The sequence below is a fragment of the Balaenoptera physalus genome, assembly GCF_965194825.1.
Source record: "Balaenoptera physalus genome assembly, chromosome: 14".
Classification (NCBI taxonomy): domain Eukaryota; kingdom Metazoa; phylum Chordata; class Mammalia; order Artiodactyla; family Balaenopteridae; genus Balaenoptera; species Balaenoptera physalus.
The window spans coordinates 41952789-41966206 of NC_138893.1; the positions used below are offsets into that span (position 1 = coordinate 41952789).

General features: G+C 42.6%; 1 protein-coding gene across 4 annotated transcripts in view; it reads right to left on the bottom strand.

Moving 5' to 3' along the window:
* Positions 1-13418, bottom strand: part of RBM20 (RNA binding motif protein 20) — a 204783-nt gene that overhangs the window by 149459 nt on the left and 41906 nt on the right. The window contains exons 3-4 of one of the 4 annotated variants that reach the window (XM_082424892.1): positions 13150-13268; positions 12583-13055 (exon numbers count right to left, since the gene is read on the bottom strand). The exons of the other annotated variants lie outside the window; for them this stretch is intronic. Of the exons in view, the coding sequence (XP_082281018.1) occupies positions 12583-12623 (41 nt within the window). The 5' untranslated portion in view covers positions 12624-13055; positions 13150-13268. The remainder of the gene's footprint in view (positions 1-12582; positions 13056-13149; positions 13269-13418) is intronic. 4 annotated transcript variants of the gene reach the window in all.

The following is a 13418-nucleotide window of genomic DNA, read 5'->3' on the forward strand; positions in this document are numbered from 1 at the left end:
CACAGTCTTGGATACACTGTAAAAGTCAGTGGCCCATTTTTACTTATTTAACACATACTAATACAGTGCTTACTATAAGTCAAAGAATTGAACATAAATTTATTGTTGGAGGTGCAAATTTAAATAACAAAGTGTTATACCTATTACAGTAGCAAACCTAACATATACCATACAATCCAACAACTGCACTCTTGGGCATTCCTCCCAGAGAAATGAAAACTTATGTTCACACAACAACCTCTACACAAATGTTCACAGCAGCTCTACTTGTAATAGCCAAAAATTGAGAAAAGCCTAGATGTCCTTCATTGGGTGAATGGTTAAGCATCTATGCCATGGAATTCTATTCAGCAAGAAAAAGGAATGAACTATTGATATACTCAAGAACTTGGGTCAGTCTCCAGGAAATTAATGCTAAGTGAATAAAGCTAATCCCAAAAGGTTGCAGACTGTATGATTCCATTTATATGACATTCTTTTTTTTTTTTTTTAAGGCTGCACCACACGTCTTACAGGATCTCAGTTCCCCAGGAATCGAACCCATGCCCCCTGCAGTGGAAGCCTGGAGTCTTAACCACTGGACCACAAGGGAAGTCTCTAACATTCTTAAAATGACAAAATTTTAGAAATGGAGAACAGATTAGTCTTTGCCAGGGGTTGCTGGAAAAGGAGGGATGTGGGTGTAGTTACAAAAGGGCAACATGAAGAATCCTTTTGATGATGGAGCTGTTCAGTATCTTGACTGTGGTGGTGCAAACATGAACCTACACATGTGATAAAACTGTACAGAACTAAATGCATACACACATACAAATGAGTACACATAACAGTGGGGAAATCTGAATAAGAGAAGTGGATTGCATCAATGTTAATTTTCTGGTTGTGATATTGTATCACAGTTTTGCAAAATGTTACCATTGGGGGAAACACGATAAATGGAACATGTAACATGATAACTCTGTATTATTTCTTACAACTGCATCTGAATTTACAATCATCTCAGAAAAGTAGTAAGCCAACAAAAATATCTCAAACTAATAAGATTTATTTATTTAACACTTATAAGGAGCTTACTAATTGCCAGGTAACATTATAAGCGCTTAAACGTTAACTCCTTGACTCCTCCTAACCACCATAGGGTGTCATGACTATTATTATTCCCATTTTACAGACAGAAAAACTAAAGTACAGAGGAGTTAAATAGCTTGTCCAAAGGACACGTAGCAAGTAGGTCAACTGATTGAATTGATTCCAAGGCAGGCAATTAAGATCCAAAACTCTGGGACTTCCCTGGTGGTGAAGTGGCTAAGAGTCCGCCTGCCAATGCAGGGGACACGGGTTTGATCCCTGGTCCGGGAAGAGCTCACATACCGCAGAGCAACTAAGCCCGTGCGTACAACTACTGAAGCCTGCCTGCCTAGGGCCCGTGCTCCCCAACAAGAGAAGACACCGCAACGAGAAGCCCACGCACCGCACGACGAGTAGTCCCTGCTCGCAGCAACTAGAGAAAGCCTGCGCGCAGCAACAAAGACCCAACGCAGCCAAAAATAAATAAATAAAAAATAAAATGTTTTTTAAAAAAAAAAGATCCAGAACTCTCCCCTCAGAGATATTTGCATTTCACCCTAGAAGTCTGGGGACCACCAAGCAAACTCGATCCTGAATGCTGACAGTGGCTCTTCTGGAGGATTCCCCAAATCCAAGCCGAAAGTTTGACAAATCCTTCTGACCATAAAGCCAATCATAAACTTCACATGCTGTCAACTTTAAAGGCAGTAAACAGAATTACCAGATTCTAGTGTAAAAATCTTCCACCGGGTGAGAGGATGAAAACTTTTAACACAAGAACAACTTGCCACAGAGTAAAATCTACTCTTCGCTTTGTCACTTTTGCCAGCAGAGGTAGGAAAATGGAGAGAAGAGTTGGGCACATGTGGGAGCACATTTCAGGGAAAGAGTGAGGAGCTATAAAAAGCAAAATGTACCTGGGAGTAGATGAAAGAGGAAAGCTGAAACAAGACCATGTGATTGAGTCAAGCTCCACACACCCTGGCCCCAGTTCGCAGCCCTGCTGCCCTATCTCTGGCACCGTGTCTTTCCTGGCACTCTGGGAATGGCCCTCCGTGAGCTCCCCACCTTATCAGCTTCAAGCCCACCAGCTCTTACAAATGCGAGCCAATGAGGACCCTGGCGGTTGAAACCCAGAACCTACGTGGCATTCCAGAGTTGCAGGTCTATAGCAAGGCAATCTGTCTTGGAAGATTTTCAGATTATCAAGTGGGGAAAGCAGGAATGTCACGGCCTCTGTGGGTGGACATGGGGACATCCATCAAAAAGATAGCTACCATGAAACCGCAGTCTCCCTTTCCCACTGGAGCGGCTCAGAGCTGGGGTATGTGAATGTGCATGTGGGTGTGGACATGCAGGCATGCATACAAACCAAAGTTATTTTAGCACAGAAATCATTTCCCAAGACTCAATGCTAGAAAGGGCAAAGGGAGGGCTAGACCCAAACTTTTCAAAAGACAGACTCCCAACCAGAGGGCACTGTAACTTAACACTAATCGTGAGCGCTCTGGCTCAGAGTTCCCACTGGGTAAATGATGTGAACAGTATGTTACCCGTGGTCCAGGCTGATACGAAGCACCATTCAGAAAAGGGGGAATGGGTACCAGACTGTAGGGGCCAGACTTTATTGGTTTCTAAGGCAAGGGCTCATAGATATTCTCGGGTGAGCCTTGGCTCATCAGTTGATGAAAATTAAGCCCAACTATGAATTCTGGGCTGGAAGAAACTAGGAGAAAATAAAGTTCTTCTCAACCTGTGATTTTGAGAAAGAACAATTGGGAATGGAGTTGGAAAGGGGCACGGGAAAACGGAGTCTCACCTCACTCTGCCACAGATAGCCCCAAATGACTCAGATCCACGTCAGTTTTCACATTTAAACAGCATTTCCTTTGCAATAAGGATCCAAAATTTTCTGCTCCCAATTAAGAGAGAGGTAAACAAAGAGATCATTCTGTTGCCCACCCTCCATCCCCACTTCCTGCTTTGGTTGCTGGCATAAAAGTACTGTACATGATACTTGGAATCTGTGTCAGCCACCCTGGGAAGAGGAGGCCACGGACATGAGAACAAAAACACCATTGCACACGGAGAGGTGGAGGGATGGAAAGACCCTGGGGTCCCTGAAGACCCTGTTGAACCACTAAAGCAACCCTGGGCCACCTGTCTCCAGGCTTCTTGTTAAGAAGATGATAAATGTCCCTCTGGTTTAACCCAGTGTTTGTTGGGTTTTCTGTTGTCAGTCAAACATTTGTTAATTGGCATAAAGCTCCCATAATGACTTTGCTCAACAACTGTATTATAGCTTCCAATGTCACATTCCCTAACTGGCCCATGGCTGAAACTTGGATGAAACCTGTAGATCTCTTGATCCTTGTATCTAAATCTGAAGCTCCCAAGTAACAGAATGTAGCACCTATAAACCTAGTCAGCATTGTCACCTGGACATCGGGGGTTAGTGTCAAAGGCACAACAAATAAACACGAAGACATGGAAAGGAGGGGGAAAAGGAGAGTGGAGAGAAGGGAAAAACAGGAAGGGGGAAGTATAAGGGAAGAAAGAGAGACAGGAAACAAGTGCCCTTTAAGGATGTGCATTATTTTTTTTTGAGGGATGCCCTCACACTTTCAAAATCAGCACACTCTAAGTAAACAACCACTGTGTGCCTGATCTCCATCATCACAGAGCTCTGGAAAGGCCAGATCCCATCAGTGGAGCCCCTTGGCCACATGGTGCAGACATGTGAATGACCGATGGGTTTCTTGCACTGCCTGTGCATGACTTGGCGGGGCAAAACATATTTTACATTAGCTTAGGTCCTGACATTCTATCATGTTCCCTGTCAAGAGGCCAAGTAGTTCTTGGAACCCTGCACACCAAGTGACATATAACAGAACCCTAGCAAATGAGATGGCTATTTGCCAAGCACCCTTAAATTAAAGGCTCCTCTTACCTCTCCCACCTCCACTGCAGTGGTCTGGCTGGCTGAGCTGGGCACAGAAGTCCACTAAAGAAAGGTCATCATCCTTTGCCAACATCTAAGGTACTTTTCAAGGAGGCAGTGTTACAAGGTGTGGGGCTATTTGCCATTAGGTTGCCGTTAGCGATTGGTATCACCAAGTTAGGAACTAAAAGTGGGACAGAGTGAGGTACCCAGGCTCTCGATGGAGCACAGCTGGGGGTACAGCCATCAAAATGCTACTTTCCCTTTCTAGCCACAGGCCGTCTTCAGTGAACCTTGTCCTGCCACCCCCAGGGACACTCTGTCAGGCTGTAAGGGGAGAACCTCAAAGGCCACCTCACATGACACTGCTCGGAATGCCTGCAGCCTGACGGCCAGCTGGAGTGTGTGTCTCTCCATGTGTGTGTCAACGCTCTCACAAGGACAAGCGGTCCTCAGGCTGGATTCCTACCAGGCGACTGCCAGTGAGGGCATCTCCTAGTGCTTTCCCCTCTGCCCCCTCACCCCAGGTGCTGCCATCTGCAGCCTCTTCTTTTGGGGCTCCACTTACTTTCCCAGACCATCTCCTGTATTTACTGAGCACCTTCTGTATGCTCAGAACCACGCAGGGCATTATGCAGCCATGTCAGGAATTATGAGGCAAAGCCTTTGCCCACAGGGCATACCACCTATAGTTTAAGAAAAAAGGCCTTTCTTTTTTAATTTGAGGGAATCAATGACACAGTCCATTGTTCGGTGGTGTAAGAAATACATTGATGAGGAATTCAGAGGAGGAAAATGTCCCAGGACAAAGGGATGGCCAGCGAAGACTTCTTGGAAGAGACAGGACTTGAGCAAATGCTTGAAGGATGGGTGAGGGCCAGACAGGGAAGAAAGAGAGAGGGGGATGGTGATGGCAGAAGTGGGACAGTTATAAGTCCCTGGGCTCAGGGACCAGGACACAGCCAGCATGGGTGGCACCCAAGGGGGTAGTGAGAAGTGAACTCACAAAGATGGGACATGCCACACATCTGGTGAGCTTCACCACAAGCTAACAAACAATGCATCATCTTTCTGCCCATGAACACCTCTGTACACCCAACACCTGGCATGTGCCTGACTCACAGTCTGTGCTTAATAAATGCTGATGAATCAACGAATAAAAATTATTAAGTACCCTCAGCCATGCTAGAGGCCCCAAACCAAGAAACCAAACAATACCTAATGGCAGGGACCACAAAGTCAAATGCCCACAGGACCAGGCAGGCAACAAGGGTAGCCAGCTAGGAGTGAGCATTGGGGGCAGTGGGAGTTACTAAGGAGGGGACACCCATCTTCTGGGGGGACAGTCCCCACCCAACTGCAGCCCAGCATCACTGCCAAGGTACGTGAGCCCTGTGTTACCAGATCTTTTGATTGCTATGAGAAATCCCCCATTTTGGGGCAGTAAATTTTTTTTTAAAAACTGTGCAGTCCAAACAAAACATAATTTGGAGCCATATCCAGCCTGTTAGTGACCTTTGACTATCCAGGATACATTTTCTGTTCAAGAAGTTTATAATCTAAAAAAGTCCCCAACAGAAATTAATCTATGGTGACAGAGGCGAGAATGGGGTTTCCTTTGGGAGCAGGGGCCTATGGGCTAGAATGAGTACAGGGAGGCTAGAAATGTCCCATATTTTGATCTGGGTGGTGGGTTATAAGAGTCAGGACACATTTAAAAATTCATCAAGCTGCAAATCAAAGAGCTGTACCCTTTATTATATGTACGTTTTAACTCGATTTAAATATAGAGTCCCCAAAATCTGAGTAAAGCACTCTCTAGAGTGTGCTGCTCCTTCCATCTAAAATTCCCTTCTGCCCCTCCCTCTTTGCACCCTGCTGTCACCCTACCTACCCAATAAGAGGTGGCCCAGGCAGAACTTCTTCCAGGAAGGCTCTCCTATCCCAGGCTCGCCCAGGTCTGAGCTGGGCTCATCTGGCTACTCCCAGACACAGCCCAGTGACTGTCATCTTCACACCCCACCCCCAGCACCTGTCACCTCCTTGTCTGCCTCCTGGGGAGCTCCCAAGGTCGTGTCGACAGAGGCTGTGTACTGTTCACTGGGGTCCAGGCCTAGCACACAGTGGGCGTTCAGCAAGTGTCTGACATTATAGCTCATCCTCCATCTGGCAATCAGCAAATAGAAGGATGCCTCCCAGCTCACCCTATCTCTATCTTCCTAAAGAGACTGAACATAGAATCTGGAAACGTGAGATCTGCAGAAAAAAGCCAGGAGGCTAGCTGTGGGGGTGAAGAAACACATGCATGTAAGGATTTTAAACGTGATTCTCTTGCAACCAGCTGTGGTGACTTCCTACTGAGAGAGGAAGTGGGTATGTGTAAGATTATTAAGTCGCCTCTCTGGTTGAAGCACCTCTAGGCCAGGGGTGCTCAAACTTTAGCGGGCATCAGAATCTCTGGAGGGTTTGTTAACAATAGATTACTGGGCTCACCCCAGAGATACGGATCAGTAGGTCTGGAACACGGTCTGAGAATTTTGATTCCTAACTAGCTCCCAGGTGATGCTAGTGCTGTGGCCCAGGGACCTCCCTGGGAGCGGCACCAGATAAGACCACAGCTGGGAAGTGTGAAACATCACGATGCAGCAGTGTTCTTTCCTTTGCATATTTAACAAACTTTCATTAAGTCTCTACCAGGAGCAAAGCCATATAAAAGATGCAGACATAATTAGAACGAGTAGCTGTCTTCTCACCTTTGGTCACCAGAAAATGGATTGCTACTCCCCTGTGCCCTTCACAAGATTTGCTGTTGAAGCAGAAAATGACACCAACTTTTTTTTTTTCAGCCACTCCCCAATGCTCAAATGGTCTCAGGTTCAAACTCCTGACTCTGAGAATAAAGTTTTCAAGGTCCACTCCCATCAGTGAACTCATCTGCTTCTCCAAATGTCTCCAATTAAATGAGCGATTTTCCTGGGTCTCCCTTCAATATATCACCTCCTTCATTTAACCAGCTGAGGAGTTGGTTATAGATTTTGTACTCAGGGCTAGACGCAGGGAAGATGAATTTCCCTGGAGACCAAGCCAGCAAAGGGTCTCCAGAAGAGTCAGAGGGTAGAGGCAGTCTTCCAGCAGACAGGCAAGCACACTTCTCTGAAATATCACCCTCTCCCTGTCCCAGGCGGGAGCCACGTTCTGACATATTCAGTCACGAGTGAGTGCCTGGGCATTAAATCGAAATGGCCCAAGGTATGGAATGCCTGGGCAGCATGCGGTTGGATTATTTATGCCCTCTGCACTTGTGGAAGCCGAGATTTAATTATTTATCTCGTGTTAGATTTCCAATCCTGGGCTTCCAGTCTGCAGATGAATAAAGCACCTCAGTTAAACTGCAGGGGGACTCTGGGTCACCACTCAGCAGGGGCCAGAAAACTTAGCAATTTCAGCACCCTGGGATATCATCTCACTCTCCAAGGATGTCCTCACGAAATTCGATCATGTGTGGAAGAGTTTTAAGAGTGCTTTGAAGTGACAACCCTGAAAAATTCAATTCTGTTCTCTCAATGACAATGTAACTCAGGAGGTAAAGCACAATGTTTGAACCGCGGACATGGTACTCTTGCTGAAATGTCTTTCCTGACACTCTCCTGACTCGTGGTAGGAGGCCACTGGCCAGAAGTACTCAGATTCCTTGGGTAGAAGGTATTTCAAAATTGTAGGAATTCTCAAATTAAACGCCAGTCAGCTTCTCATGCACTGTGATTAAAATGCAAAACCAAGGTCTGTTCTAACAGAACGAGTTCTCTTAGGGTAAGGTCCAGTTCGCCGTTGTTGAAAGGCCTATGGTTTGGAAATTACTTTATAACCCAAACCATCCCCGGCTCTTCACTTCAAGCAGAGCAACTCAGAATTCAAACCTCAACTCTTCTCCATCTGTCTGCCCCTGCATTTGTAGCTTGAATCCAATCTTCTGTTTCAGTGAAATGGTTAGATTCCCATTTTGCCATATTTCGCTCTGCGGCGACAATATCACTTTTCACATATAATTCTGGAAGGCTTCCAAGGCCCTGCACAAATTTACCTACTGCTTCATCACAGTCTCCTTCCCCTTCAAGGGGCTACTCAAGCTTCCAACACAAGGGTCAACCCAGCACCAACCAAGATGACAGCCAAGATGACAGCGCCTGGGGATGGAGTCAGTTCATTAATAGGAACAGGACAAAAAGGTTCTAGACTTTACTGTTTGCACGGCAGAATCATCTTCTTTTTGAGGACCAACCCTGCCTTTTGGTTTTGGTTTTATCCCTTGGTTCTCCCAAGACACAGGAAGTTGCCCTTTTTGTGTGCTTCTGTGTTTTGCATCATCAGGAGAACTATGGTTACAAAAGCGTGTGGCACACAGCAGGTGCTCAGTAAATAACTCTGAATGAATAACTTTCTACCAGAAAACACCCAGCCTGAGGACCAGATGGAAGCACAGGGGAAAGTCACAAGCTCTCATGCCACACAGATGGGGGCTGCTTCTCTTGGCTCTGTCAGACCCAGTTACTGAAAAGAAACTTAAGAAATTGAAACTTGAGCCAAATATATAACTGGTTCATTCTGTTGTACCAATTAAATGAGATAAAAAAAACTACATGAAAACAGTCAGTTTATAAGAGTAAGAATAATTTTTAGTCTATTCTGATATTGTACCAAAAACTCCACAGAAACCCTGTAATCTAAACTATAAGTAATTAGTATGTTGGAAATAGTTTTATATACCCTGATAATCTTATGTATACTTTTTCACCTTTAATGAGTCACAAAACACAGAGTAAAGTATTTTATTAAATATCTGACAAAAATAGAATACACATCAACAATAATATATACAACCAAAACTCTCATATTCCTTTGGTACTTTACTTTGTAAAGAAACAACATGTCATTTAAAATGAGAGTTTCACCCAGGCAAGAAAGTAATAAAATCAAACAGACAGAAATAATCTGCCAAAAGTTCAATTTTTAAATGGTCATAACTGAGATGGACAAATACCTAGCAACATACAATTTGCCAAAACTGACCCATGAAGAAACAGAAAATCTGAGAAGATCTATAAAAAGTAGGAGATTGAATCATTAATCTAAAACCTCCCAAAAAAGAAAATCCCAGGACAAAATAACTTTATTGGTGAATTCATCAAACATTTTAAGAATTAACACCAATCTTTCTCAAATTCTTCCCAGAAAAATGATGAGAAGGGAACACTTCCTAACTCATTCAATGAGGCCAGCATAACCCTGATACCATAGCCAGACAAAGACACTACAAGAAAAGAAAACTACAGGCCAATATCCCTTATGAATACTGATGCAAAATCTTCAGTAAAATACTAGCAAAGTAAATTCAGTGGCATAATAAAAAAACTCTACACCATGAGCAAATGGGATTTATTCCCAGAATATAAGAATGGTGCACCATAAAATATCAATCAGTGTAATACACGGCATTAAAAATATGAAAGAAAAAAACCACATGATCACCTCAATTGATGCAGAAAAGCATTTGACAAAATTCAACACTCTTTAATGATAAAAACATTCAGGAAACTACTAATAAAAGAAAACTTCCTCAACATGATAAAGGCATTTATGAAAAACCCATAGCATGGGACTTCCCTGGTGGCACAGTGGTTGGGAATCCACCTGCCAATGCAGGGGACACAGGTCCAGGCCCTGGTCTGGGAAGGTCCCACATGCCACAGAGCAACTAAGCGCATGCACCACAACAACTGAGCCCGCGTGCCGCAACTACTGAAGCCCGCGTGCCTAGAGCCCATGCTCCACACCACCACAATGAGAAGCCCGCGCACCGCAATGAAGAGTAGCCCCTGCTCAGCGCAACTAGAAAAAGCCCACGCGCAGCAACGAAGACCTGATGCAACGAAAAATAAATAAATAAATCTTTTAAAAAACAAAAAAACCCATAGCTAACATCATACTCAATGGTGAAAGGCTGAAAGTTTTTTTCCCTAAGATCAGGAACAAGACAAAGATGCCTGCTTTCACCATTTCTGTTTAACGCAATACTGGAAGTTCTAGTGTGAGCAATTAGACAAGAAAAAAAAATAAGAAGCACTCTAATTGGAAAGAAAAAAGTAAAATTATTTCTGTTTGCAGATAGCATGATCTTATATGTAGAAAATACTAAATAAAATAGTCCATGAATAAAACTGTTAATGCTAATCAACAAGTCTGCAAAGTTGCATGATACAAAACCAACAAAATCATTTGCAGTAGCAATGAACAAACCATAAAGGAAATTATTAAAATAATTCAATTTACAGTAGCATCAAAAAGAATAAGATACTTTGGAATAAACTTAACAGAGAAGGTAAAAGATTTGTACACTGAAAACTACAAAGTATTGCTGAAAGAAATTAAAGAAGACAGAAATAAACAGAAAAACATTCCATGCTCATGGATTGGAAAACTTAATAAAATTGTTAAGATGTTAATACTACCCAAAGTGATCTACAGATTCAATGCAATTTCTATCAAAATCCCAATAAAATTTTTGGTAGAAATAGAAAAATCCATCACAAAATTCATATGGAACCTCAAGGGACCTTGAATAGCAAAAAAAGGGCAGACTAACACTTCCTGATTGCAAAACTTACTACAAAGCTGTAGTAATCAAAATAATACTGGCATAAGGACAGACATATATACCAAAGGAACAAAACAGAGAGTCCAGGGAAAAACTCTCACATCTACGGGGGAAAGGTCATCTTTTCAACAAATGGTGCTGCGAAAACTGGATATCCACATGAAAAAGAATGAAGTTGGACCCTTACGTTATACAACATACAAAAATTAACTCAAAATGGATCAAAGATCTAAACTTAAGAGCTAAAACTATAAAACTCTTAGAAGAAAACATAGGGGAAAGCTTCATGACACTGGATTTGGCAATGATTTTGTGGATATGACACCAAAAGCACAATCAACAGAGGAAAAAAATGGATAGACAGGACTCCAAAATTTAACTGTTTTGTGCACTGAAGGACATCATCAAGAGAGTGAAGAGAAAACCCACAGAATGGGAGAAAATATATGCAAATCATATATCTGATAAGTGGTTAACATGCAGAATATATAAAGAAATCCTACAATTCAACAACAAAAAACAAACAACCCAATTCAAAAATGGGCAAAGGACAAAGGACCTGAATAGACATTTCTCCAAAGAAGATATGCGTGTGGCCAATAAGCATATGAAAAGATGCTCAACATCATTAGTCATTAGAGAAATGCACATCAAAACCATAATGAGGTACCATTTCATACCCACTAGGATGGCCATAATAAAAACAAACAAAGAAGCAAAACAGCAAGCATTTTTTTGAGGATGTGGAGAAGTCAGAAACCTTGTTCGTTGCTAGTGGGAATGTACAATGGTATAGTCACTGCAGAAAACAATTCAGCAATTCCTCAAAAACCTTACCATAGCACTGTCATATGATCCAGCAATTCCATTCCTAGGTATATACCCAAAAGAACTGAAAGCAGGAACCCAAACAGATGCTTTTACACCAATGGTCATGGCAGCATTATTCACAATAACCAAAAGATGGAAACAACCCACGTGTCCACCAACAGATGAATGGATAAACAAAATACATACAATGCACGTACAAAGGAATATTATCCAGCCGAAAAATGGAATGAAATTCTGACACATGCTACAATATGGATGAACCCTGAAAACATTATGCTAGGTGAAATAAGCCAGACATAAAAGGACAAATACTGTATGATTCCACTTATACAAGATACCTAAAATAGGCAAATTCATAGAGACAGAAAGTAGACTAGAGCTTACCAGGGGTTGGGGGAAGGAAGGAATGGAGAGTTATTGTTTAATGAATTCAAAGTTTCTATTAGGGATGATGAAAAAGTCCAGGAAATAGATAGTGTGGATAGTTATACAACATTACAAACGTATGTAATGCCACTGAATTGTACACTTAAAAATGGTTATGTAAAAAAATGCTTATGTTATGTATATCTTACCACAATAAAAAAAATGGCTTGAGTGCATTTGAAATCACTCATTTCCAGGGCTGTAAAATAACTGACATCATTCAGTATACTGAGCTGAAAACCCTTTTTCAGTATTTTTTAATACCCATGATGTGGAAGCGTTTAAAATGACAAAATCACTTTTAGAGAGTGACACAATTTGACAATCAGATGAAAAGCCCATTCTAAATAATTGCAATCCAAAACCTTCCCCCTCCCTTTGATCGTGCCACAACCTCCTTAGGTACCAAGAATACTAAGAAGTAAAAACACTGTAACAGGCTTTTTAAACTTTGTCTGTTGTCACTAAATGCACAAAACGCCATCACTGTGAAGCCAGACCCTACACTGTGGGACGAGAAGCAAAGGAAGCAAGGCTCTCCCTGGAGTTTCACTTAAAGATTTTTAAAGACCCACTGCCCCCACAGAACACCAAGGATTTCCAACAAATGGGGTGTAAAATAGTTATACATGATTTTAATGAGAAACACAGATTAAACAGTTACCCTGTCAAAAGCAAGCAGCTGCTCTGAGGCTCCCGCCCCATGTGACCAGGGCTCTGGATTCTCACAGGAAGCTGGAATTCTGGATGTCCTCCTCTCTCTCAGTCCACAGTCTCTTGATTTTTCTTCATGGCACTGATTAGCTGCCATCCTATTATCTCTGCATGTGTTTCCTTGTTCATGTCTGTGTCCCGGAAGCTAAGCCCCAAGAGGGTGGGTTTGTCTCTCTTTTCAGCCCTGTCGCCCCAGCACTCCAGCAGGGCCTGACCCACAGGAGACCTCAGTCAACATGCACTGAACCAAGAGGGTCCAAGAGTTGGGCTGGATGACAGATACTTGTGCGGGTGGGAATGTTCTGTAACTTGACTGTATCCACATCCTGGTTGTGATATCAGACTGTGGTTTTCAAGGTGTTGCCATTGAGGAAAACTGGGTAAAGGGTCTCTCTGTATTATGTCATACAACTGCATGTGAATCTACAATGATTTCAAAATAAAAAGTTTAATTTTAAGAAGCTTACCAAAATTTAAGCAAATAACACAAATGCCTAAAAGACATCCTATAAAATACCTGGCCAGTATTCTTCAAAGATATCAAGGGTATGAAAAATAAGGAAAGACTGAGAAACCGTCACTGGAGGAGACCAGAGACATGATGACTAACTGTCATGTGGGATCCTGGACTGGATCCTGGAACAGAAAAAGGACATTAGTGCAAAAACTGGGGAAATTTGAATAATGTCTATAATCTAGTCAATAGGATTGTACCCAACGTTATTTTCTTAGTTTTGACAAATGTAAGCTGGTAGTAACATTAGGGGAAGCTGGGTGAAGGCCATA